The 26,776-nt window shown below is 48.0% G+C and overlaps 1 protein-coding gene across 2 annotated transcripts in view; it reads left to right on the top strand.

Moving 5' to 3' along the window:
* The first annotated feature begins 10,746 nt into the window (after positions 1-10,746).
* The window catches only part of ING3 (inhibitor of growth family member 3), a 39,325-nt gene continuing 23,295 nt past the window's right edge, over positions 10,747-26,776 (top strand). The window contains exons 1-4 of one of the 2 annotated variants that reach the window (XM_069764868.1): positions 10,747-10,899; positions 11,010-11,081; positions 15,278-15,378; positions 17,028-17,093. In XM_069764868.1, coding sequence (XP_069620969.1) covers positions 10,872-10,899; positions 11,010-11,081; positions 15,278-15,378; positions 17,028-17,093 — 267 coding nt within the window. In that variant the 5' untranslated portion in view covers positions 10,747-10,871. Of the gene's footprint in view, positions 10,900-11,009; positions 11,148-15,277; positions 15,379-17,027; positions 17,094-26,776 lie in introns of both variants that reach the window. The other variant, XM_069764869.1, reaches the window with a different exon arrangement.

Here is a 26,776-nt window from a genome sequence, read left to right on the forward strand (position 1 = left end):
GTCAGTAAGCAAAGGCAAGGGGTATTGGAATTTGACCGTGATCTTATTAAGAAGACGATAATCAATACAGGGTCTCAAGGAGCCATCCTTCTTAGCAACAAAAAAGAAACCCACTCCCAATGGTGACGAAGAGGGTCAAATATGCCCTGTCTCCAAAGACTCCTTAACATAACTCCGCATGGCGGCATGCTCTGGCACAGACAGATTGAAAAGTCGGCCCTTAGGGAACTTGCAACCAGGAATCAAGTTAATAGCACAATCACAGTCCCTGTGCGGTGGAAGGGAACTGGACTTGGGCTCATCAAATACATCCTGGAAATCCAACAAAAACTCAGGGACCTCAGAAGAGGGGGAAGAGGAAATTGATATCAAAGGAACGTCACTATGTACCTCTTGACAACCCCAACTAGTCACAGACATAGTTTTCCAATCCAGCACCGGATTATGTTCCTGTAACCATGGAAAACCCAGTACAACAACATCATGCAGGTTATGCAACACCAGAAAACGGCAATCTTCCTGATGTGCTGGAGCCATGTACATAGTCATCTGCGTCCAGTACTGAGGTTTATCCTTGGCCAAGGGTGTAGCATCAATACCCCTCAAAGGAATAGGGCTCTGCAAAGGCTGCAAGGAAAAACCACAGCGCCTGGCGAATTCTAAGTCCATTAAGTTCAGGGCAGCGCCTGAATCCACAAATGCCATGACAGAAAAGGACGACAATGAGCAAATCAGGGTCACAGATAAGAGAAATTTAGGCTGTATAGTACTAATGGTAACAGACCTAGCGACTCTCTTAGTACGCTTAGGGCAATCAGAGATAACATGAGCAGAATCACCACAGTAAAAACAGCCTATTCTGACGTCTGAATTCCTGCCGTTCTGTTCTAGTCAAAATCCTATCACATTGCATAGGTTCTGGACTCTGCTCAGAGGACACTGCCATATGGTGCACAGCTTTGCGTTCGCGCAGACGCCGATCAATCTGAATGGCTAGAGACATAGATTCGCTCAAACCGGCAGGCGTAGGAAAGCCCACCATAACATCTTTAAGGGCTTCAGAAAGGCCTTTTCTGAAAATAGCAGCCAGAGCCTCCTCATTCCATTTAGTGAGCACAGACCATTTTCTACATTTCTGGCAGTATAGTTCTGTGTTATGATTAGGTACTTCAGTACCACAATGGACGTAGAAGTCAGAGCACATACAGTGACCTGACAATAACCCAAAAACATAGAACGAGCTCTGAGACGTGGGAACTCTGCTGACCGCAATCCCTAATCCTCTCCAACCACACTAGAGGCAGCCGTGGATTGCGCCTAACGCTCCCTATGCAACTCGGCACAGCCTGAGAAACTAGCTAGCCTGAAGATAGAAAATAAGCCTACCTTGCCTCAGAGAAATACCCCAAAGGAAAAGGCAGCCCCCCACATATAAGGACTGTGAGTTAAGATGAAAAGACAAACGTAGAGATGAAATAGATCTAGCAAAGTGAGGCCCGACTTTCTGAACAGAGCGAGGATAGGAAAGGTAACTTTGCGGTCAACACAAAACCCTAAAAACAACCACGCAAAGGGGGCAAAAAGACCCTCCGTACCGACTAACGGCACGGAGGTACACCCTCTGCGTCCCAGAGCTTCCAGCAAGCAAGAAAAACCAAATAAACAAGCTGGACAGAAAAAACAGCAAACAAAAGTAACACAAGAGCAACTTAGCTATGCAGAGCAGCAGGCCACAGGAACGATCCAGGAGGAAGCAAGTCCAAAACTAGAACATTGACTGGAGGCCAGGATCAAAGCACTAGGTGGAGTTAAATAGAGCAGCACCTAACGACTTCACCACATCACCTGAGGAAGGAAACTCAGAAGCCGCAGTACCACTTTCCTCCACCAACGGAAGCTCATAGATAGAATCAGCCGAAGTACCACTTGTGCCTACAGGAGGGAGCTCTGCCACAGAATTCACAACAGTACCACCCCCCTTGAGGAGGGGTCACCGAACCCTCACCAGAGCCCCCAGGACGACCAGGATGAGCCATATGAAAGGCACGAACAAGATCGGGAGCATGGACATCAGAGGCAAAGACCCAGGAATTATCTTCCTGAGCATAACCCTTCCACTTAACCAGATACTGGAGTTTCCGTCTCGAAACACGAGAATCCAAAATCTTCTCCACAATATACTCCAACTCCCCCTCCACCAAAACCGGGGCAGGAGGATCAACAGATGGAACCATAGGTGCCACGTATCTCCGCAACAATGACCTATGGAATACGTTATGGATGGAAAAAGAATCTGGAAGGGTCAAACGAAAAGACACAGGATTAAGAACCTCAGAAATCCTATACGGACCAATGAAACGAGGTTTAAACTTAGGAGAGGAAACCTTCATAGGAATATGACGAGAAGACAACCAAACCAAATCCCCAACACGAAGTCGGGGACCCACACAGCGTCTGCGATTAGCAAAACGTTGAGCCTTCTCCTGGGACAAGGTCAAATTGTCCACTACATGAGTCCAAATCTGCTGCAACCTGTCCACCACAGTATCCACACCAGGACAGTCCGAAGACTCAACCTGCCCTGAAGAGAAACGAGGATGGAACCCAGAGTTGCAGAAAAACGGCGAAACCAAGGTAGCCGAGCTGGCCCGATTATTAAGGGCGAACTCAGCCAAAGGCAAAAAGGACACCCAGTCATCCTGATCAGCAGAAACAAAGCATCTCAGATATGTTTCCAAGGTCTGATTGGTTCGTTCGGTCTGGCCATTAGTCTGAGGATGGAAAGCCGAGGAAAAAGACAAGTCAATGCCCATCCTAGCACAAAAGGCTCGCCAAAACCTCGAAACAAACTGGGAACCTCTGTCAGAAACGATATTCTCTGGAATGCCATGTAAAAGAACCACATGCTGGAAGAACAATGGCACCAAATCAGAGGAGGAAGGTAATTTAGACAAGGGTACCAAATGGACCATCTTAGAGAAGCGATCACAAACTACCCAAATGACTGACATTTTTTGAGAGACAGGAAGATCTGAAATAAAATCCATAGAGATATGTGTCCAAGGCCTCTTCGGGACCGGCAAGGGCAAAAGCAACCCACTGGCACGAGAACAGCAGGGCTTAGCCCGAGCACAAATCCCACAGGACTGCACAAAAGAACGCACATCCCGCGACAGAGATGGCCACCAAAAGGATCTAGTCACTAACTCTCTGGTACCAAAGATTCCAGGATGACCAGCCAACACTGAACAATGAACCTCAGAGATAACTTTATTCATCCACCTATCAGGGACAAACAGTTTCTCCGCTGGGCAACGATCAGGTTTATTAGCCTGAAATTTTTGCAGCACCCGCCGCAAATCAGGGGAGATAGCCGCACACTCAAGACTTGCAGGTTTTTACGTGAAAGTTGCACCAAAGCACCAAATGCTTATTAGTGTTCAGAGAAAATGACGGATACTTTAAGTAACTTAAAGTATCCGTCATTTTCTCTGAACACTAATAAGCATTTGGTGATGCCTGTACTAATAATAAAAAATACAACTTTCACGTAAAAACCTGCAAGTCTTGAGTGTGCGGCTGTTTTTTCTATAGACACTGTGACTTTGCGTTCAGCCTGCACCTTTTTTCCATGCGGAGTGCACCACATCTCTTGTACTGCCTGAATCAGGGGAGATGGCAGACACAATTACTCCCTCTTTGAGAATACCCGCCGGCTCAGACAAACCCGGAGAGTCGGGCACAAAACTCCTAGACAGGGCATCCGCCTTCACATTTTTAGAGCCCGGAAGGTACGAAATCACAAAGTCAAAACGGGCGAAAAACAGCGACCAACGAGCCTGTCTAGGATTCAACCGCTTGGCAGACTCGAGATAAGTCAAGTTCTTATGATCAGTCAAGACCACCACGCGATGCTTAGCTCCCTCAAGCCAATGACGCCACTCCTCGAATGCCCACTTCATGGCCAGCAACTCTCGATTGCCAACATCATAATTTCGCTCAGCAGGCGAAAACTTCCTGGAAAAGAAGGCGCATGGTTTCATCACCGAGCAATCAGAACTTCTCTGCAACAAAACAGCCCCCGCTCCAATCTCAGAAGCATCAACCTCGACCTGGAACGGAAGCGAAACATCTGGCTGACACAACACAGGGGCAGAAGAAAAACGACGCTTCAACTCTTGAAAAGCTTCCACAGCAGCAGAAGACCAATTGACCACATCAGCACCCTTCTTGGTCAAATCGGTCAATGGTTTAGCAATACTAGAAAAATTGCAGATGAAGCGACGATAAAAATTAGCAAAGCCCAGGAACTTTTGCAGACTTTTCAGAGATGTCGGCTGAGTCCAATCATGGATGGCCTGGACCTTAACAGGGTCCATCTCGATAGTAGAAGGGGAAAAAATGAACCCCAAAAATGAAACCTTCTGAACACCAAAGAGACACTTTGATCCCTTCACAAACAAAGAATTAGCACGCAGGACCTGAAACACCGTTCTGACCTGCTTCACATGAGACTCCCAATCATCCGAGAAGACCAAAATATCATCCAAGTATACAATCAGGAATTTATCCAGGTACTCTCGGAAGATGTCATGCATAAAGGACTGAAACACTGATGGAGCATTGGCAAGTCCGAATGGCATTACTAGGTACTCAAAATGGCCCTCGGGCGTATTAAATGCAGTTTTCCATTCATCGCCTCGCTTAATACGCACAAGATTATATGCACCACGAAGATCTATCTTGGTGAACCAACTAGCCCCCTTAATCCGAGCAAACAAATCAGATAACAGCGGCAAGGGGTACTGAAATTTAACCGTGATCTTATTTAGAAGGCGGTAATCTATACAAGGTCTCAGCGAACCATCCTTCTTGGCCACAAAAAAGAACCCCGCTCCCAATGGCGACGATGACGGGCGAATATGCCCCTTCTCCAAGGACTCCTTCACGTAACTCCGCATAGCGGCGTGCTCAGGCACAGATAAATTAAACAGTCGACCTTTTGGGAATTTACTACCAGGAATCAAATCGATAGCACAATCACAATCCCTATGCGGAGGTAGGGTATCGGACTTGGGCTCATCAAATACATCCCGGTAATCAGACAAGAATTCTGGGACCTCAGAAGGGGTGGATGACGAAATAGACAGAAATGGGACATCATCATGTACCCCCTGACAACTCCAGCTGGACACAGACATGGATTTCCAATCTAATACTGGATTATGGACTTGTAGCCATGGCAACCCCAACACGACCACATCATGCAGATTATGCAACACCAGAAAGCGAATAACCTCCTGATGTGCAGGAGCCATGCACATGGTCAGCTGGGTCCAATACTGAGGCTTATTCTTGGCCAAAGGCGTAGCATCAATTCCTCTCAATGGAATAGGACACTGCAAGGGCTCCAAGAAAAACCCACAACATCTAGCATACTCCAAGTCCATCAAATTCAGGGCAGCGCCTGAATCCACAAATGCCATGACAGAATAAGATGACAAAGAGCAGATCAAGGTAACGGACAAAAGAAATTTTGACTGTACCGTACCAATGGTGGCAGACCTAGCGAACCGCTTAGTGCGCTTAGGACAATCAGAGATAGCATGAGTGGAATCACCACAGTAGAAACACAGCCCATTCTGACATCTGTGTTCTTTCCGTTCAACTCTGGTCAAAGTCTTATCACACTGCATAGGCTCAGGTTTATGCTCAGATAATACTGCCAAATGGTGCACAGATTTACGCTCACGCAAGCGTCGACCGATCTGAATGGCCAAAGACATAGACTCATTCAGACCAGCAGGCATAGGAAATCCCACCATGACATCCTTAAGGGCTTCAGAGAGACCCTTTCTGAAAATAGCTGCGAGCGCACCTTCATTCCATTGAGTGAGCACGGACCACTTTCTAAATTTCTGACAATATACCTCTATCTCATCCTGACCCTGACACAGAGTCAGTAAATTTTTCTCTGCCTGATCCACTGAATTAGGTTCATCGTACAGCAATCCGAGCGCCAGGAAAAATGCATCAATATTACATAATGCAGGATCTCCTGGCGCAAGAGAAAATGCCCAGTCCTGAGGGTCGCCACGTAAAAAAGAAATAATGATCCTGACTTGTTGAACTGGGTCACCAGAGGAGCGAGGTTTCAAAGCCAGAAATAGTTTACAATTATTTTTGAAACTCAGAAATTTAGTTCTATCTCCAAAAAACAAATCAGGAATAGGAATTCTTGGTTCTAACATAGAATTCTGAACCACAAAGTCTTGAATATTTTGTACTCTTGCTGTGAGCTGATCCACACATGAAGACAGACCTTTAATGTCCATCGCTACACCTGTGTCCTGAACCACCCAAATGTCTAGGGGAAAAAAAAGGCAAAACACAGTGTAGAGAAAAAAAAATGGTCTCAGAACTTCTTTTTTCCCTCCATTGAGAATCATTAGTACTTTTGGCCTCCAGTACTGTTATGATTAGGTAATTCAGTACCACAATGGACATAGAAGTCAGAGCACATACAGTGACCTGACAATAACCCAAAAACATAGAATGAGCTCTGAGACGTGGGAACTCTGCTGACCGCAATCCCTAATCCTCTCCAACCACACTAGAGGCAGCCGTGGATTGCGCCTAACGCTTCCTATGCAACTCGGCACAGCCTGAGAAACTAGCTAGCCTGAAGATAGAAAATAAGCCTACCTTGCCTCAGAGAAATACCCCAAAGGAAAAGGCAGCCCCCCACATATAATGACTGTGAGTTAAGATGAAAAGACAAACGTAGAGATGAAATAGATCTAGCAAAGTGAGGCCCGACTTTCTGAACAGAGCGAGGATAGGAAAGGTAACTTTGCGGTCAACACAAAACCCTAAAAGCAACCACGCAAAGGGGGCAAAAAGACCCTCCGTACCGACTAACGGCACGGAGGTACACCCTCTGCGTCCCAGAGCTTCCAGCAAGCAAGAAAAACCAAATAAACAAGCTGGACAGAAAAAACAGCACACAAAAATAACACAAGAGCAACTTAGCTATGCAGAGCAGCAGTCCACAGGAACGATCCAGGAGGAAGCAAGTCCAAAACTAGAACATTGACTGGAGGCCAGGATCAAAGCACTAGGTGGAGTTAAATAGAGCAGCACCTAACGACTTCACCACATCACCTGAGGAAGGAAACTCAGAAGCCGCAGTACCACTTTCCTCCACCAACGGAAGCTCATAGAGAGAATCAGCCGAAGTACCACTTGTGACCACAGGAGGGAGCTCTGCCATAGAATTCACAACAGTTCTGCCGCCTCCTGACCTTGACACAAGGCCAACAGGGTTTTTTCTGCATGATCCATAGAATTAGGTTCGTCATACAATAATCCGAGCGCTTGAAAAAAATGCGTCTACATTCAATAATGCCGGATCCCCTGTTTCAAGAGAAAAAGCCCAGTCTTGAGGGTCACCACGCAGCAAGGATATGATGATTTTTACTTGCTGAATGGGATCACCAGAAGAACGGGGTTTCAAAGCAAAAAACAATTTGCAGTTATTTTTAAAGTTCAAAAACTTGGATCTGTCCCCAAAAAACAAATCAGGAGTAGGAATTCTAGGCTCCAAAGCCGGAGTCAGGACAACATAATCTTGGATATTCTGTACTCTTGCAGCAAGTTGATCCACATGAGAAAACAAACCCTGAACATCCATGCCAGAGCATATATCCTGAACCACCCAGATATCAAGTGGAAAAAAGAGACAAACCAGAGCACAGAAAAAAAACATGGTTCAGAACTTTCTTTTCCTTCTTTTGAGATGCATTTAATTCATTTTTGGCCACTTGTACTGTTATGATGCGGTGGTTTAGGAGCAACATGGAACGAGCTCTGAAGGAATTGGTAACTGTACTGACCGCAGTCCCTAAGCTCAACACAACACTAGAAGTAGCCGTGGGATGCTCCTAACTCTCCCTAGGCACCTCGTCACAGCCTAAGAGCTAACTACCCCTAAAGATAGAAACAGGAAAGCTATCTTGCCTCAGAGAAAATCCCCAAAGGATAGATTAGCCCCCCACAAGTAATGACTGTGAGTGGAGAGGGAAAAGACATACACAGAATGAAACCAGGATGAGCACAGGAGGCCAGTCTAGCTTGATAGATAGGACAGGATGGAATACTGTGCAGTCAGTATAAAACACTACAAAAATCCACGCAGAGTTTACAAAAAATCTCCACACCTGACTAAAGGTGTGGAGGGTAAATCTGCTTCCCAGAGCTTCCAGCAAGACAGAATTAATTCATACTGATAACGATGGACAAACATAGAAAGCACAGAACGGATAAGTCCACAATCTGTGAACAGAAAAGTGCAAGCAAGAACTTAGCTTAGCTGAACTGGTCAGGATAACAAGGAAATCCAGAGAGATGTGAATCCAACCAGGAACCATTTACAAATGGCACTGGCTGAAGGAAAGACCCATAGCCGAGCAGAAAAGACGATCAGTGGAAGCAGCTGAAGACAGCTAACTCCAAAGAGCAGCCATACCACTTGAAACCACAAGAGGGAGCCCAAGAGCAGAACTCACAAAAGTGCCACTTACAACCACCGGAGGGAGCCCAAGAGCGGAATTCACAACAGCAGGGCAGAGAGAAGTATGCCTGTGCAGGAGCGCAATTCCCGAGCAGAGAGAAGTACGCCTACCCAGGAACATGATGCCGGGCAGAGAGAAGTACGCCTGCGCGGGAACATGATGCAGGGCAGAGAGAAGTATGCCTGTGCAGGAGCGCAATGGCGGGCAGAGAGAAGTACACCTGCGAAGAAACGCGATGACGGGCAGAGAGAAGTATGCCTGTGCAGGAGCATGATGCCAAGTAGAGAAGTACGCCTGCGCAGGAGTGCGATGGCGGGCAGAGAAGTATGGCTGCTCAGGAGCGCAATGCCTGGCAGAGAGAAGTACGCCTGCGTAGAAACGTGATGCCGGGCAGAGAAGTGCGCATGCGAAGGAACGTGATGCCGGGCAGAGAGAATTACGCATGCGCAGTAACGTGATGCTGGGCAGAGAGAAGTGCTCCTGGGTAGGAACGCGATGCAGGACAGAGAGAAGTATGCCTGGGCGGGAACATGATGCCGGGCAGAGGGAAGTGCTCCTGGGTAGGAACGTGATGCAGGGCAGAGAGAAGTACGCCTGCGCAGGAACGCAATGCTGGGCAGACAGAAATATGCCTGCGCAGGAGTGGAATGCCGGACAGAGAGAAGTACGCCTGCGCAGGAACGCGATGCTGGGCAGAGAGAAGTACGCCTGCGCGGGAACGTGATGCCCGGCAGAGAGAAGTGCTCCTGCGTAGGAACGTGATGCTGGGCAGAGAGAAGTACGCCTGCGCAGGAACGCAATGCCGGGCAGAGACAAATATGCTTGTACAGCAGCGCATTGTTGGGCAGAGAGAAGTACACCTGTGCAGAAACGCGATGACGGGCAGAGAGAAGTACGCTTGCGCAGGAGCGCAATGCTGGGCAGAGAGAAGTATGCCTGCACAGGAACGTGATGCCGGGCAGAGAGAAGTACGCCTGCGTGGGAACGTGATGCCGGGCAGACAGAAGTGCTCCTGGGTAGGAACGTGATGCAGGGCGGAGAGTACGTCTGCGCAGAAACGCAATGCCGGGAAGAAATATGCTTGTGCAGGAACGCGATGCCAGGCAGAGAGAAATATGCTTGTGCAGGAACGCGATGCTGGGCAGAGAGAAGTACGCTTGCACGGGAACGCGATGCAGGGCAGAGAGAAGTACGCCTGCACGGGAACGCGATGCAGGGCAGAGAGTACGCCTTTGCAGGAGCGTGATGGAGGACACTGTGTGGATAAGGTAAGACACTCCATATGAAGCAAGACGGCAATCACAGAAGAGGCGATGTATTACGGCCAGAGACGTCACGTCTGGCTGTCACCAACTACCATAGCAGCGGTGGGTGTGGCATAAGTTTATTATTTTTAGGGCTCATACTCACTTGCGAGCAAAACGGATGAGTGCAATCCGATAAAAAAATCGGATTGCACTCAGACCAATGTTAATCAATAGGTGACATCTCATTTGCGATTTTTTTCTCAGCTGAAATCGGACTGAGAAAAAAAATCGCAGCATGCTGCGATTTGCTGCGAGTCTCGGACGAGACTCGCTAATGCAAGTCAATGGGTGCGAGAGAAAAAACGCACGGAATACGGACCATCCGTTTTTTACAGATACCTTACCATTCTGTGGCATAGAACACTGTAAATGGTCCTGTAAATGATTGTAGAAAAATAGTTGCAGAGAAAAAACGCATTGCATGCGGATGTCATACGGATGGTGAGATTAAAAATTGCATTGAACTCGCATGACAGTCGCATAGTTTGCATCCAATTTTTTCGGTCCAGATTACGGACCGTTTTTTTTTCTCGCAGGTGGGTATGAGCCTTTACCTATGAGTCTGGAAAACTCCTCTAAGACATCATTTTGTGTTAAATGCATTATTTCACTACAATTTCCAAGAACTCTTTGACTACACAGCTATACAGTAAGAAATGTGACTGGGCGAATAGCTGCCGTGTCAGACCATGTGGGATCGGATGCGCGCGCTGCAGTGAGGTAATGGCCACCAGGATACACACTGCGCCTGCGCCGCCTCACAGCTGCTCCTGCTACACAGGGATTACGGAGAGCGCAGCGCGCGAACTGAGGAAATACACTTCCCAGAACTCTCCGCGCTAGCTGACGTCATCGCTCCTCGGAGCCTATCGGATCGTCCGCTGGCCGCCTCCTCTTCTCGCCCAGTGTTTTGTTGCTGCTGAGTAGGCGCCATTTTGACTCGAAGTAATAAACGGCAGCTGTTGTTTCTGTGGTGACTTGAGAGGGAAAGATGCTGTACCTGGAGGACTACCTGGAGAGTGAGTGTGCTGCCCGTGCGCCGGGACCGCGCCGTTGGACGGTGTGGAGCGGGTTATTACAGTTGACGGCGTTGCCTAATAACCGCCCTCTCCCCCTCCTCTCTCCGCAGTGATCGAGCAGCTTCCCATGGATCTGCGCGACAGGTTTACGGAAATGAGGGAGATGGACTTGCAGGTGCAGAGTACGTGAGCACCTCCAGCCGTTATCTCCCCGCAGCAGCGCCGTGCACCGTGCACTCGTGCTGCAAGTGTGTAATATGTACAGCCTGGCTCGGCAGCAGGGGGCAGTGTGCATGTACAGCCGGGATCCGGCATACCACAGCTCGGCAGCAGGGGGCAGTGTGCATGTCCAGCCGGGATCCGGCATACCACAGCTCGGCAGCAGGGGGCAGTGTGCATGTACAGCCGGGATCCGGCATACCACAGCTCGGCAGCAGGGGGCAGTGTGCATGTACAGCCGGGATCCGGCATACCACAGCTCGGCAGCAGGGGGCAGTGTGCATGTACAGCTGGGATCCGGCATACCACAGCTCGGCAGCAGGGGGCAGTGTGCATGTACAGCCGGGATCCGGCATACCACAGCTCGGCAGCAGGGGGCAGTGTGCATGTACAGCTGGGATCCGGCATACCACAGCGCGGCAGCAGGGGGCAGTGTGCATGTACAGCTGGGATCCGGCATACCACAGCGCGGCAGCAGGGGGCAGTGTGCATGTACAGCTGGGATCCGGCATACCACAGCTCGGCAGCAGGGGGCAGTGTGCATGTACAGCTGGGATCCGGCATACCACAGCGCGGCAGCAGGGGGCAGTGTGCATGTACAGCTGCGATCCGGCATACCACAGCTCGGCAGCAGGGGGCAGTGTGCATGTACAGCTGGGATCCGGCATACCACAGCTCGGCAGCAGGGGGCAGTGTGCATGTACAGCTGGGATCTGGCATACCACAGCTCGGCAGCAGGGGGCAGTGTGCATGTCCAGCTGGGATCCGGCATACCACAGCGCGGCAGCAGGGGGCAGTGTGCATGTCCAGCTGGGATCCGTTATACCACAGCTCGGCAGCAGGGCGCAGTGTGCATGTCCAGCTGGGATCCGTTATACCACAGCTCGGCAGCAGGGGGCAGTGTGCATGTCCAGCTGGGATCCGTTATACCACAGCTCGGCAGCAGGGGGCAGTGTGCATGTACAGCTGGGATCCGGCATACCACAGCTCGGCAGCAGGGGGCAGTGTGCATGTACAGCTGGGATCCGTGATACCACAGCTCGGCAGCAGGGGGCAGTGTGCATGTACAGCTGGGATCCGGCATACCACAGCTCGGCAGCAGGGGGCAGTGTGCATGTCCAGCTGGGATCCGTTATACCACAGCTCGGCAGCAGGGGGCAGTGTGCATGTACAGCTGGGATCCGGCATACCACAGCTCGGCAGCAGGGGGCAGTGTGCATGTACAGCCGGGATCCGGCATACCACAGCGCGGCAGCAGGGGGCAGTGTGCATGTACAGCCGGGATCCGGCATACCACAGCTCGGCAGCAGGGGGCAGTGTGCATGTCCAGCCGGGATCCGGCATACCACAGCTCGGCAGCAGGGGGCAGTGTGCATGTACAGCCGGGATCCGGCATACCACAGCTCGGCAGCAGGGGGCAGTGTGCATGTACAGCCGGGATCCGGCATACCACAGCTCGGCAGCAGGGGGCAGTGTGCATGTACAGCTGGGATCCGGCATACCACAGCTCGGCAGCAGGGGGCAGTGTGCATGTACAGCCGGGATCCGGCATACCACAGCTCGGCAGCAGGGGGCAGTGTGCATGTACAGCTGGGATCCGGCATACCACAGCGCGGCAGCAGGGGGCAGTGTGCATGTACAGCTGGGATCCGGCATACCACAGCGCGGCAGCAGGGGGCAGTGTGCATGTACAGCTGGGATCCGGCATACCACAGCTCGGCAGCAGGGGGCAGTGTGCATGTACAGCTGGGATCCGGCATACCACAGCGCGGCAGCAGGGGGCAGTGTGCATGTACAGCTGCGATCCGGCATACCACAGCTCGGCAGCAGGGGGCAGTGTGCATGTACAGCTGGGATCCGGCATACCACAGCTCGGCAGCAGGGGGCAGTGTGCATGTACAGCTGGGATCTGGCATACCACAGCTCGGCAGCAGGGGGCAGTGTGCATGTCCAGCTGGGATCCGGCATACCACAGCGCGGCAGCAGGGGGCAGTGTGCATGTCCAGCTGGGATCCGTTATACCACAGCTCGGCAGCAGGGCGCAGTGTGCATGTCCAGCTGGGATCCGTTATACCACAGCTCGGCAGCAGGGGGCAGTGTGCATGTCCAGCTGGGATCCGTTATACCACAGCTCGGCAGCAGGGGGCAGTGTGCATGTACAGCTGGGATCCGGCATACCACAGCTCGGCAGCAGGGGGCAGTGTGCATGTACAGCTGGGATCCGTGATACCACAGCTCGGCAGCAGGGGGCAGTGTGCATGTACAGCTGGGATCCGGCATACCACAGCTCGGCAGCAGGGGGCAGTGTGCATGTCCAGCTGGGATCCGTTATACCACAGCTCGGCAACAGGGGGCAGTGTGCATGTACAGCTGGGATCCGGCATACCACAGCTCGGCAGCAGGGGGCAGTGTGCATGTACAGCTGGGATCCGGCATACCACAGCTCGGCAGCAGGGTGCAGTGTGCATGTCCAGCTGGGATCCGTTATACCACAGCTCGGCAGCAGGGGGCAGTGTGCATGTCCAGCTGGGATCCGGCATACCACAGCTCGGCAACGGGGCAGTGTGCATGTCCAGCTGGGATCCGGCATACCACAGCTCGGCAGCAGGGTGCAGTGTGCATGTCCAGCTGGGATCCGTTATACCACAGCTTTGCAGCAGGGGGCAGTGTGCATGTACAGCTGGGATCCGTTATACCACAGCTCGGCAGCAGGGGGCAGTGTGCATGTACAGCTGGGATCTGGCATACCACAGCTCGGCAGCAGGGGGCAGTGTGCATGTACAGCTGGGATCCGGCATACCACAGCTCGGCAACGGGGCAGTGTGCATGTCCAGCTGGGATCCAGCATACCACAGCTTTGCAGCAGGGGGCAGTGTGCATGTACAGCTGGGATCCGTTATACCACAGCTCGGCAGCAGGGGGCAGTGTGCATGTACAGCTGGGATCTGGCATACCACAGCTCGGCAGCAGGGGGCAGTGTGCATGTCCAGCTGGGATCCGGCATACCACAGCTCGGCAGCAGGGGGCAGTGTGCATGTACAGCCGGGATCCGGCATACCACAGCGCGGCAGCAGGGGGCAGTGTGCATGTCCAGCTGGGATCCGGCATACCACAGCTCGGCAGCAGGGCGCAGTGTGCATGTCCAGCTGGGATCCGTTATACCACAGCTCGGCAGCAGGGGGCAGTGTGCATGTCCAGCTGGGATCCGTTATACCACAGCTCGGCAGCAGGGGGCAGTGTGCATGTCCAGCTGGGATCCGTTATACCACAGCTCGGCAGCAGGGGGCAGTGTGCATGTACAGCTGGGATCCGGCATACCACAGCTCGGCAGCAGGGGGCAGTGTGCATGTACAGCTGGGATCCGTTATACCACAGCTCGGCAGCAGGGGGCAGTGTGCATGTACAGCTGGGATCCGGCATACCACAGCTCGGCAGCAGGGTGCAGTGTGCATGTCCAGCTGGGATCCGTTATACCACAGCTCGGCAGCAGGGGGCAGTGTGCATGTACAGCTGGGATCCGGCATACCACAGCTCGGCAACAGGGGGCAGTGTGCATGTACAGCTGGGATCCGGCATACCACAGCTCGGCAACGGGGCAGTGTGCATGTCCAGCTGGGATCCGGCATACCACAGCTTTGCAGCAGGGGGCAGTGTGCATGTACAGCTGGGATCCGTTATACCACAGCTCGGCAGCAGGGGGCAGTGTGCATGTACAGCTGGGATCCGGCATACCACAGCTCGGCAGCAGGGGGCAGTGTGCATGTACAGCTGGGATCTGGCCAAGCACAGTGTATGTTTTTCTCGGTCTTTCAAAGAGTGACATGCTGCCTGGTCCAAGTCTGCATTCACACTTCTGCTGGTTGCCATTGTAAACAGTTTGTGAATCTATAGAAGATGTAAGGACACACCATGTTGATACGTGGGGGGGGGGGGGGGAGGGAATCAAACCTTTCTAGGAAGAACAGAGAAATAAAATATTTCACAATTTGGAAGAAAATTCTCAGATTTTAAAATGGCATTAACAGTGAAAGATGAGGTTAGGATTATGCAATGTGAGGAGCAAACAAGTGGTCAGAAAGAGCAAAGAGGAGCCGTCACATCTACAGACTTCAGGAGAATCTGTACTTAGGACTCTGTATGATGTGTTTTTTTAATGCAGATGCCATGGACCAGTTGGAGCAACGTGTTGGTGAGTTTTTTGCCAGTGCTAAGAAGAATAAACCAGAATGGAGAGAAGAACAGATGACATCTATCAAAAAAGTAAGTTCTCTCCCTGTCTTCTTCCTTAAAGGGAACCTGTCACCCCGTTTTTTCAGATTGAGCTATAAATACTGTTAAATAGGGCCTGCGCTGTGCGTTACTATAGTGTATGTAGTGTACCCTGATTCCCCATGTATGCTGAGAAATACATTACCAAAGTTGCCGTTTTCGCCTGTCAATCAGGCTGGTCTGGTCAGGTGGGCGTGTTCACAGCGCTCTTTTCTTCCCCAGCTTTCCGTTGGTGGCGTAGTGGTGTGCGCATGTCCAAGGTCCGAATTCCCTGCGCCCACGTGAAGACACAGCGCGCGATCTGCGCTGTCATCCCTTGCATCGGTGGGGGCGGCCATCTTCCTGGGGCCGCGCGTGCGCAGATGGAGTGCTCTGCTGCACGGGGCTTCAGGAAAATGGCCGCGGGATGCCGCGCGTGCGCATTAGAGATCGCGGCGGCCATTTTCCCAAAGCCGAGTTTGCATCTCGGCTTTGGGAAAATGGCCGCCGCGATCTCTAATGCGCACGCGCGGCATCCCGCGGCCATTTTCCTGAAGCCCCGTGCGGCAGAGCATTCCATCTGCGCACGCGCGGCCCCAGGAAGATGGCCGCCCCCACCGATGCAAGGGATGACAGCGCAGATCGCGCGCTGTGTCTTCACGTGGGCGCAGGGAATTCGGACCTTGGACATGTGCACACCACTACGCCACCAACGGAAAGCTGGGGAAGAAAAGAGCGCTGTGAACACGCCCACCTGACCAGACCAGCCTGATTGACAGGCGAAAACGGCAACTTTGGTAATGTATTTCTCAGCATACATGGGGAATCGGGGTACACTACATACACTATTTAAACACACAGCGCAGGCCCTATTTAACAGTATTTATAGCTCAATCTGAAAAAACGGGGTGACAGGTTCCCTTTAACCTTCAGGTTTTTTCCTTTTCAATTAAGTACTCGTAAATGGAGTGCTGCGTACTGCTTATTGGCGTCATTCACTTGCAGGCTAGACTCGTTCCTTTTTAGTAAGGCCGGGTTCTCACATAGTGTTCTTCTTTTTTTGCCTCCACTTATTAGAAGTGGACATGTGCATAATACGGGCGACTCGTGCACGTGTCCTGGCCTGTATGTGTAGACGCGGCTTTGTCGGTGCTGCTCACATAAAGATGTAGAATTTCCTTGGACAATTTTTGTCTTTAAATTCTTGAAAAAACGTAATAAAGGCATGGGTGCACATAGGGCATCACGACAAAACAGGTGACTATCTGCTAACCTGGTGACTTTCTACTGATTGTAAAACAGCTGCAATCACCTGGATCAAATGGATTTTCTAGTTTCAGAAAATCTGTCCCCATGTAGCAGCTTGTTTAAGACTCTCTCCTTGGGTCCAGCACTGGGTCTCCATAACTGCTCCCAGTGTCTGTGATTGGCTGTGTTGTCAATGTTGCTGCAAACAATCTGTCATCCCTGTGGTTTGTGTAGTCTAAACAGGCAGTCGCTGAGCCTATGGATTGGCTGCAGCAATATGACTTTGGCATAGCATGAATCTAATATGTTGCCAGTGTACACAGCAATGAAGTTATTACATAGGATTTTTTTATACCAGCTATCTGTAAGATGCTGATCTATAAGAGTAACTGATTCTTTTTTTTTTCCTTCAGGATTATTTCAAAGCTCTAGAAGATGCTGATGAGAAAGTACAATTAGCAAATCAGATTTATGATTTGGTAAGTACAACTGAAAAAATAATTACGTGCGTGGTAATAGCCCTTAATGAGGCTATTTTGCTAACGCTCTCCAAGGACTTGTTCAGATGAGTCCAGGACAAAGGACTTGTATCTCTCCTGCCCTCCCTCTGTATTTCCTGCATCTCTTATCTGTGTCTTGCCTTTCCTCATCTCTCTCCAGCACAGCTCCAGGCACTGACTGCATTTGTGAGGTCACTGAAACATCCGTGACCTGCCACGTAATCTGAGAGCAGCATAATGAGCGACAGAGACCCTGATTCCAGCAATATGTCACTTGCTGGGCTGCTTGCTCTAGTTTTGATCTCCCGCTGAACTGATTTTATCATGAGGACTACTAAATCTGCTGCTATGTAGTTCTCCATATTCATGATTGGCCGGTTTCTGTGTACAATCTGAAAAGGCAGAAAGCTATTGATCAGTGGGGGTCAAGTAGAGCTCTGCATTCAGAGGTCTGGCAGATCTGACTGATCAGATGTTGGATGGGAGCATTTGTGAACAGTACACCTTTGTCCCTTTTATTTTTTTTTCACTGCTTCTATATATAAAGAAATAGCAGGTGCTGCTAAGAGCTGGTCAGTGGTGGTGCTGAGTGATATTGAACAACCTCATTACTGTGGAACAGTCCTTTAAGTCTGCACCATTGATTAATTGACTGACTTTGGTCCACTAAGTTCCACTAAAATGGGTTGCGATTTTTGACTGCACACCTTCTCTGCCCACATTGTGATGGTCCTAACCCCTTTGTCGAGCATGTCTAAAACGCGAATAAAACACATAAATGTGGTGTAAAGGATGAAAACCCTTTTTCTTTTGGTATTAATAACCCCAATGTATGTGAATTAACCCTTAAAATAGAATCTTGTCAGCACAAAACGATTGTTTCATTGAAGAACAAGCGCTCGGAACACCATTGGCGTGGCCTAACAGATCACGCATCTTCCCACCTGCTTGCCTCCGAGAGGTGCAGAGAGTATATGGGAGGGTGTACTGAACTGCTCAGCCACACCAAGGGTCCACCGAGCGCACTGCCTCTGCTTCATTGGAGCAGTCTATGTATGCTGACACACTCCCTTTTAAGCAGCGTTTTCGTTACTTGGACAACTTCCCCAACACCCCTTTCATTCTCCTACAGTCTGCTGTACTTGCAGCAGAGCTCCATTCATTTAGATGCATCAATATTTTTTTAAATTAAGAATACTGTTGGATGTGATAATGTAAATCTTGCACATACTTTTCATCTCCTATATAGCAAAATATAACAGCTAGTAAAGTAAAATTTCTTTCCTGGAATGTACCGTAAGTGGTCTGGGGGATTCCTCAAAGAATGCAGCTATTATGGAATGCCTTGGGGACCACCTGCCAGCAATAGTGAGTCTACTGACATATACATTTTGAGTAAAACAGTGCGTGTATTAAGTGTTTGGATCAGTCAGAGCTTCTACTCCATTTGCTCTAGTTATTCGAGAGGGGTCAGCATACTAGTGCACAGATCTATGCCCTTTGAACTGATCTCTCCCAGGATAGATGGGGAGGGTAGATTCCTGGACATTCATTGCAAACTATTTATAAAGGAAATTCTTCTTATTGCAATATATCCCCCTTCTTATCTTATAATAATTCTGTGATAAAAAATATTGTGTCTTATTGACAGGGTGCCAGGAGTCCCTGTACAGTGCATGGGAGATATTAATAATCTTGTTCACCCATATTGGCATAGATTTAAATCCGATTCTGCTACAGAGACTAACCCAAGTTTGGTGAGATTTTGACAGAATTATCCCTGACAGATCTGTGGCGGCTTACATATTCTAAGACCTGACAATTCTCTTGTTACTCTAAGTCTCTTAATACATGATCATGCATTGATTCAGCTCTGGGCATAGAACATAGTCTCTTCTTGGTGGAGACAGTGGAATATTTACTTTCGGATCACTCGCCTTTGTCTTCTGCCTAGACCGGAGTCATCTCTTGCTATGTGGTCCATGAATCCCTTTTGGCTTCAAATTCTAGATGTTAATGATCATTACTGCTACTCTTGAGCATTATTTTAAAGAAAACGGCTGTTCATCACAAAATATAGTGTCGGATGTGATGAAGGTTTGCTTGAGCGGGGCTCTGATACAGGCCATCAACAGATCTAAAACCAAAACAAAGCAGTTTGAGGAGTTTTTGCAGGACAGTTTGAGGACTAAAGAGGGCACCGTAGTCAACCAGCCTGACTAGATCTCAAATATTTTTTTGGCGTTCTATAAAGTTGTATATAAATCCAAGCTACAATTAATCAGAGAACAAATATTGTCTTACTTGGAGGAGATTAATCTTCCAATTATTTATGAAACAGATCAAAAATATTTAAATAGCCCACTGCAGTTGGAGGAATTACAAATGGCTGTGGCATCAGTGGCAAATAACAAATCGCCAGGTTTGGACGGTCTCCCCATCGAGATTTATAGGAAAAAAAAATGTGGAGATATTTTATTACCTCAATTGAGTGCTTTTCCGGAAGCAACCAACGGAGGAACCCTACCTCACTCAATGCAAGAGGCGCAGTGATTGTAGTTATAACGTCCACAATAGGAAGTGATTACAAAATCTTCGTGTGCCGAGATAATCTTATAAATGTGCCCCTGCTGTGTACTGTGTAATGGCTGTGTCTGACTGTACAGGGACATGGTCTGATCATACCACATCTCCTGGGCAGGGGAGGAAGCAAGAGTATACAGACATTACAGCACAGGATCGCAAAGATTCTTTTTGTCAGGTTAAATAATTCTCTGCCTTTTTTTTTAGTCTATCCGTAGACTATTTCTTAACTCCAGCTGCAGATGGACAATGAGAGGGATAGGGTTATATGCTCGCTTGATGCCGCTAAGGTTTAACTCTATTGAAAGGGAGTTTCATGGGCAGTTCTGGAAAAATTTGGTATGGGTTTTAGTTTTTTCATTGGTTAAATTGCTATATGGAGAGCCCATGGCTAAAATAAAGGGGTGGGTGGGCATCTTTCTCCATCCTTTAAATTGGGTAGGGGAACACAGCAGGGATGCCCTTTGTCTCCCTTGCTCTTCATGCTAGCCATTGAACCATTAGCTGCAATTATATAGAAAACATCCTTGTATAGTGGGATTCCATAGTGGAGAACGTTGCACTCTATGCTATTTCTGGTCAAAGCTTAATGATCAACTGGAACAAATCTGTTTTACTTCAACTGGTCAACACAGGAAATAATGTACCTCACTATACTGGCTCTGGTCTACAAGTGGTCTCTGAAGTTAAGTATTTAAAGGTAAGGTGCCATCAAAAAATTTTTTTCAGAAATTGTAAAAATGTAAAGAATTAATGATTACATTTTCTTAAATATTATCATTTGTTTATAATTTAGTAAAATATGAAAAATAATTTGAAAAGTTTTGGAATTTCCACTTTTCAACACTAGGGGGAGCAGCTGCTGAAATTTCAGAAAAACCTAGTGTACAAATAGCTCACATTACAGCACTGCAGTAATTATGGGCGGAGTCTGCTGACATGTGTGATGTCACTCCTCTCCTCCCCTTCTGGGTGTTTGCTAAGGGATTAGAGAGGATGATATACAGGAACCCAGTGAGCAGCCACTTTGTTGGTGACTGCAGAGTATGGCTGCCGTCCACTATCAGTATTTGGTCAGTATTTTACCTCAGTATTTGTAAGCCAAAACCAGGAGTGGAATAATTAGAGGAAAAGTATAATAGAAACACGTCACCACTTCTGCATTTATCACCCATTCCTGGTTTTGGCTTACAAATACTGAGGTAAAATACTGACCAAATACTGAGCGTGGACGGCAGCCTTAGGCTACTTTCACACTACGTTGTTGGCTGTACGCTGCAATGCGTCATTCAGGAGAAAAACCGCATCCTGCAAAGTTGTCTGCAGGATGCGTTTTTTCCCCATAGACTAACATTACCGACACATTGCAACATATTGCCACACGTCGTAACTGTCGTGCGACGGTTGCGTCATGTTTTGGCGGACCGCCGCCACAAAAAAAAGTTACATGTAACGTTTGTGCGTCGAGTCCACCATTTTCGACCGCGCATGCACGGCCGAAACTCCGCCTCCTCATGCCCAGACCTTACAATGGGGCAGCGGAAGCGTCGTAAGACTGCTTCCGCTGCCCACGTCGGGCATTTCTTTCACAGCATGCGTCGGTACGACGCACTGCGAAAGGCCCGTACCGATGCTAGTGTGAAAGCAGCCTTATACTGACAAGTAGACAGTCACCGAGGATGGCAGGCAGCAAGGATTATGGGAGATATGTGGTGGAGGGAGCAGGGTGACAGCAGCACAGAGTATTTCAGGAGAGCAGTGTGCTGGTCTATAGGGGCCCCCTGTTTGGTGCGCGGAGCAGCCAGGGATTGTACATAGAGCGCTGTCTGTTATACACATGGATGGACCGTCTGCTCCACAGAAATCCAGGAAACATTTCTGTGGATTGATGGCCTGTTCTGATCCAGACTTTGCATGCAGACCCCATTCTCCTCCTCAGATCCTGTCTTCCCCATCCTGTCCTGGCAATGTGTGAAAGCGAGGCGACAGGCGCAGTACGGGGTGACGCTGGGAAGGAAATGTAGCCATATAGTAACAATAAAAATGAGACCCCTCTCTTCAGCTGCTTCACCAGCCTTCCCCTGACTGCACCTAACTGGAGGTCATGCTGTCCCCTCTATTAGGCTACGTTCACATTAGCGTTTCCCGACGCAGCGTCGGGAAGCGCAGCGGCGACGCATGCGTCATGCGCCCCTATATTTAACATGGGGGGCGCATGGACATGCGTTGTGCTGCGTTGTGCGACGCATACTGTATCACACAAGAGAGGATTAGATACACGGCTCAGCAGTCAGTATTCCACAGGAGGATTAGATACACAGGTCAGCACAGGATAGGATTAGATACACGGTTCACCAGACAGTATCACACAGGAGAGGATTAGATACATGGCTCAGCACAGTATAGTGATAGATGCAGGGTCTGATGTCCTGTGAGGAGCTACAGTGAGAGGTCGAGCAGCACAGAGCCTCCCCCATCCCCCTCTTACCTCTCTGCAGCTCCTGATAGAGGACATCAGACGGCAGCACTCCTTCACCCTCTCTAGGGATTACAGCCACACACCAGGCAGCAGAGGACAGGGAACGGCCGCTGACAGTGTGAGGGGAGACAGATGTAGCTGCCCCTCCAACAGCACAGCTCTCAGTCACAGTGTAGCTCACAGTCAGGTACACTCCACTGTAGACTGAAGCAAGATGGCGCCGATCTCCTGCCTCTGCTGTGATGTGGAGACAGCCCAGGGGGCGTGGCCACATCAGAGCAGAGAGCAGCTGATAATGCTAGTATGGGGTCGCCTCCCGACTGCAGATGTCTATGTCCAGAGCTGCCGTATTTGCAGACTGTAAGTGTCGTGCAGCTACACTTACAGTCCTGCAAATGAAAATGGCGGCGCCCAGTGGCAGAAAAAAAAATGAATAAAAAAAAAACAATAAATACTATGCACTTGAAAATAACTTATAAAAATAAGGAATTAAAGCGTTTTTTTTTTTTTTTTTACAATATTAAAACGCGGCACCTTCCCTTTAAGCATCAATATAACTGTTAGAGTAAATGATTATGAGAAATTAAACCTTAACCCATTATTAATGAAGTTTGAATGTAAACTGGAGACCTTGTCCAAACGGTGATTATCAGTGGTGGGGCGTGCTAACCTAGTCAAGATGATTTGGCTGCCACAGCTATTCTGTGTTACATAACCCCCCTTCCCCCCCCAGTATGGGAAACCCGGAGACACCTATTTTTTTTTTTTATTATTATTTTTTTTTTTTAAACATAAATTTTTATTTACAAATTGTGTCAAGCATTACATCTTATTGACATTAAATTCTTAATAATTAACACAACGTTATGGGGATTAGGGAAGGGAAGAGGATAGGGGAAATGGTGACATTACAATAACTATCCAATCACATTCTCTATATGCAAATCTGCAAAGTTATTTAAGAACGATATTTAAACGGAAAGATAACCAATTGTTCCATTTTTTCTGAAATTGAGCTATATTATTATTAGATGTAGCGATTATTTTTTCTGATAGGCAATTTTCGTTGATCAGTGATACGACCTCGGGCAGTGAGGGGCACCTGGAGTTTTTCCAGTAACTAGCAATTTTGAGTCTTGTTGCTACAATAATATGTACAATCACTGTACGGAACTCATAGGGAAACGAGTCCAAATCAATAGCGAGTAACGCCTGCTGTGCATTAAGAGTCACCGGTATACCACAAATCTGGAACATCAGATGATCTATGGCTGCCCACAGACGTCTAATTCTGTCACAACTCCACCATATATGTAGCATGTCTGCACAGGGGTCTCCACACCTCCAGCACGTGTCTGGGGAACTGCAGAACATCCTGGACAATCTACTGGGAGTGAAATACCACCGATATAACAATTTCCTGGCGTTTTCTATGTGGTTAGTACATTTAGATTGGCTTCCAATAATTAAGAAGGATGCCCTCCACTGATCCGGTGTGAATGTGCAGTTTAGGTCTTTTTCCCACTTTTGCAGGTATGTAGTTAGAGAGGGCAGAGTATTCTCCAACATACAGTCGTAGCTTGTGGACAGCGCTCTAATCTGTGATGTCGGGTTCATCAGCATAGAGTAAAGTTTAGATGGCGGTGCAGGCATCTGTTTTTTCCTTTCAGTTAGGAAATGCCGGATCTGCAAATATTTGTAAAAATCCCTTTGAGGAACATTGTATTTATCTCTCAATGATGTAAAAGTAATTAATTCCTCCCCCTCATACAAGTTCCCAATTGAGGTGGTTTTGGGTAAATTCCAATTTTTAAGTTTGAGGTCCGGGATACAATGCTCCAGTGTCTCTATAGGAGCTTTGAGGAATGCGGTTTGTATAAGGCCTAATTTATTAGTCAACACACTCCATAGCTCCACAGCCGCGTCTATTGTTGGGGACATTTTTAGGTTTCTATTAGGGACTTTAGTTTGATGTGCATGGTAAAAAGCTGAGACATTGGAGGTTCTCATCAAATGTTTTTCAATTGCTATCCAGTGCCGATCATCATCATTATTCCACATGAATCGTAACTGTTCGAATAATGCGGCCCTGTAGTACCGGACCACTGAGGGGCACCCCAGGCCACCCTTACTCATAGGGATGTAAAGCGTGTCCGCTTGGACTCTGGGTTTTCTCTCTTGCCAAATGTATTTTAAAATCATTGCTTGAATCTCTTTTAATATTTTCATTGGGAATATGATGGGGAGATTGCGGAACAAATACAGTATTTGTGGGAGAATGAACATTTTTACCGATGCAATCCTGCCCAGCCATGATAGTTCGTGTTTCTTCATACGTAACATGTCAGTTTGGATTTTCTTCCTTAGAGACTCATAATTCAGTGATAGCATTTTATCTGCCGAGAGTGTCAGCCGAATACCCAAATACTCAATGTGGTCATTTTCCCACTTAAAAGGGTACTTATTCTCAAAGCTTTTGGGGTGTTTTGTGAGAGGGGTCAGGTTTAATACCTGGCATTTAGATACGTTCAGCTTATAATATGATATTTTAGTATATGAATCGATTACTTGCATTGCTGCCGGTAATGATTCTGTCGGGTTTGTTAACGCTAGAATGATGTCGTCAGCAAATAAGCCTATTTTGTGTTCCGTTTTATTCACCTGAATTCCTGATATCATCGAGTGTGATCTAATTTTCTGCGCTAGAGGCTCAATCACCAAAGCGAATATAAGGGGTGATAGCGGACACCCCTGTCTCGTCCCGTTAGTAATAGTAAACCTGTCCGACATCATTCCAGAGACAGAAACCGATGCTGATGGGTGAGAATATAGCAGAGTGATTGCTTTAGCAATATTACCCGTAAATCCGAATCTGGCCAGAACCTCAAACAGGTATCCCCAATGCACCCGATCGAACGCCTTCTCCGCGTCCAGGGATAGGAGCAGAGAAGGCGTCCGGTCGCTCCCCGCCACATGGATGAGGTCAATCATTCGTCTGGTGCCGTCCAATGTCTGTCTAGATTTGATAAATCCAACCTGGTCTCTGTGCACCAGGGAAGGGATTACATCGGAGAGTCTATTTGCTAAGATTTTGGAGTACAGCTTGAGGTCAGTATTTAGTAGGGATATTGGCCTGAAATTACTTGGATGATCGGGAGTTTTTCCTGGCTTGGGAAGAGGGACTATAGTCGCTTGTAACATTTCTTCTCGTATTTTGCCTGTTTCAAATATATTTTGGAAGACTAATAATAGATGTGGGGACAATATTTGGTTGAATAACTTCAAGTATTCATTAGTTATACCATCCGGTCCTGGGGATTTATTATTTTTTGTTGCCTGAATGGTTTGTTGGATTTCTTTTTGGCTTATAGGTTGATTTATTGCCATCAATTTATCCTCTGGGATTTGGGGTAAAGATATGCTATTCAGGAAATTATTAATTAGCTCAGCGTTGGGTTGTGGGATAAGGTTGTCGGTCTTGAGATTATAGAGTGAGGAGTAATATCTTGCGAAAGTATTCGCAATTTCTTTAGGGTTGTATATTTTGTTCTTTTGATCATCTTGTATGTGAGCTATTTTTTGCTTTGTTAATCTCGCTTTAATCTTATTGGCAAGTATTTTACTCGCCTTATTCCCCTGCCAATAATATTTCGCTTTATTCCTCCTCAAATTATGCTCATATTTATATTGGAATAGCTGATATAGTTCGTATCTTGCCTTTTGTAGTTTCCTATATACCGTGGGTGATGGGCTATGTTTATGGATGTTTTCCATTGTTGCTATATTTTTATTGAGCTCTTCTATTTGTCGCATTCTCAATTTTTTGTGTTGCGCTGCTATCTGTATTAGCCGCCCTCTTATATAGGCCTTGTGGGCGCACCACACTGTGGTCGGGGATATGTCAGGGGTACTATTGATATCAAAAAATTCCTGGAGAAGGTCGTTAAGTTGGGATTTAATATTATCTGAGGCTATTAAGAAGTTATTAATTCTCCACGGAGAATAAGTTAAATTATTGTACGTCTCTTTAATTTGGCATGTTACAGGAGCGTGGTCCGACCAGGTTATGTTCCCAATTTTTGCTGATTGTATATTTTGTAGGAGCCATTTATCCACTACTATTAGATCTATTCTTGAATATACTTTATGTGGGTGGGAGTAATATGTATAATCCCTTTCAGAAGCATGAAGGACCCTCCACGTGTCATACAATTCTTCTGATATAAGACACTGGGACAGCGCATGGGATTGGGACTTTTTCTTTGAGCACCAAGATTTGTCTATGTTGGGGATCGGGACGAGGTTAAAATCTCCACAGATTAGCAGGGATCCTTGTTTTATTTTGGATAATTTAGTTATGAGGTCTTTAATAAAAGTGATTTGACCTGTATTGGGTGCATATATAGATGCAATTGTATACACCTTGTTATTGATGCTACATATCAATATTACATATCTGCCTTCATCATCCAGAACGCTATCAACAAGCTGGAACGCTACAGTGTCTTTTATTGCAATCGCTACCCCTCTCTTCTTTTTCGCCGCATATGACACATAGATATGGGGGTAATTTTTATGTTGTAGTCTATGGGTATCATCA

Source organism: Ranitomeya imitator, chromosome 4, assembly GCF_032444005.1.
Source record: "Ranitomeya imitator isolate aRanImi1 chromosome 4, aRanImi1.pri, whole genome shotgun sequence".
In the NCBI taxonomy this organism is placed as follows: domain Eukaryota; kingdom Metazoa; phylum Chordata; class Amphibia; order Anura; family Dendrobatidae; genus Ranitomeya; species Ranitomeya imitator.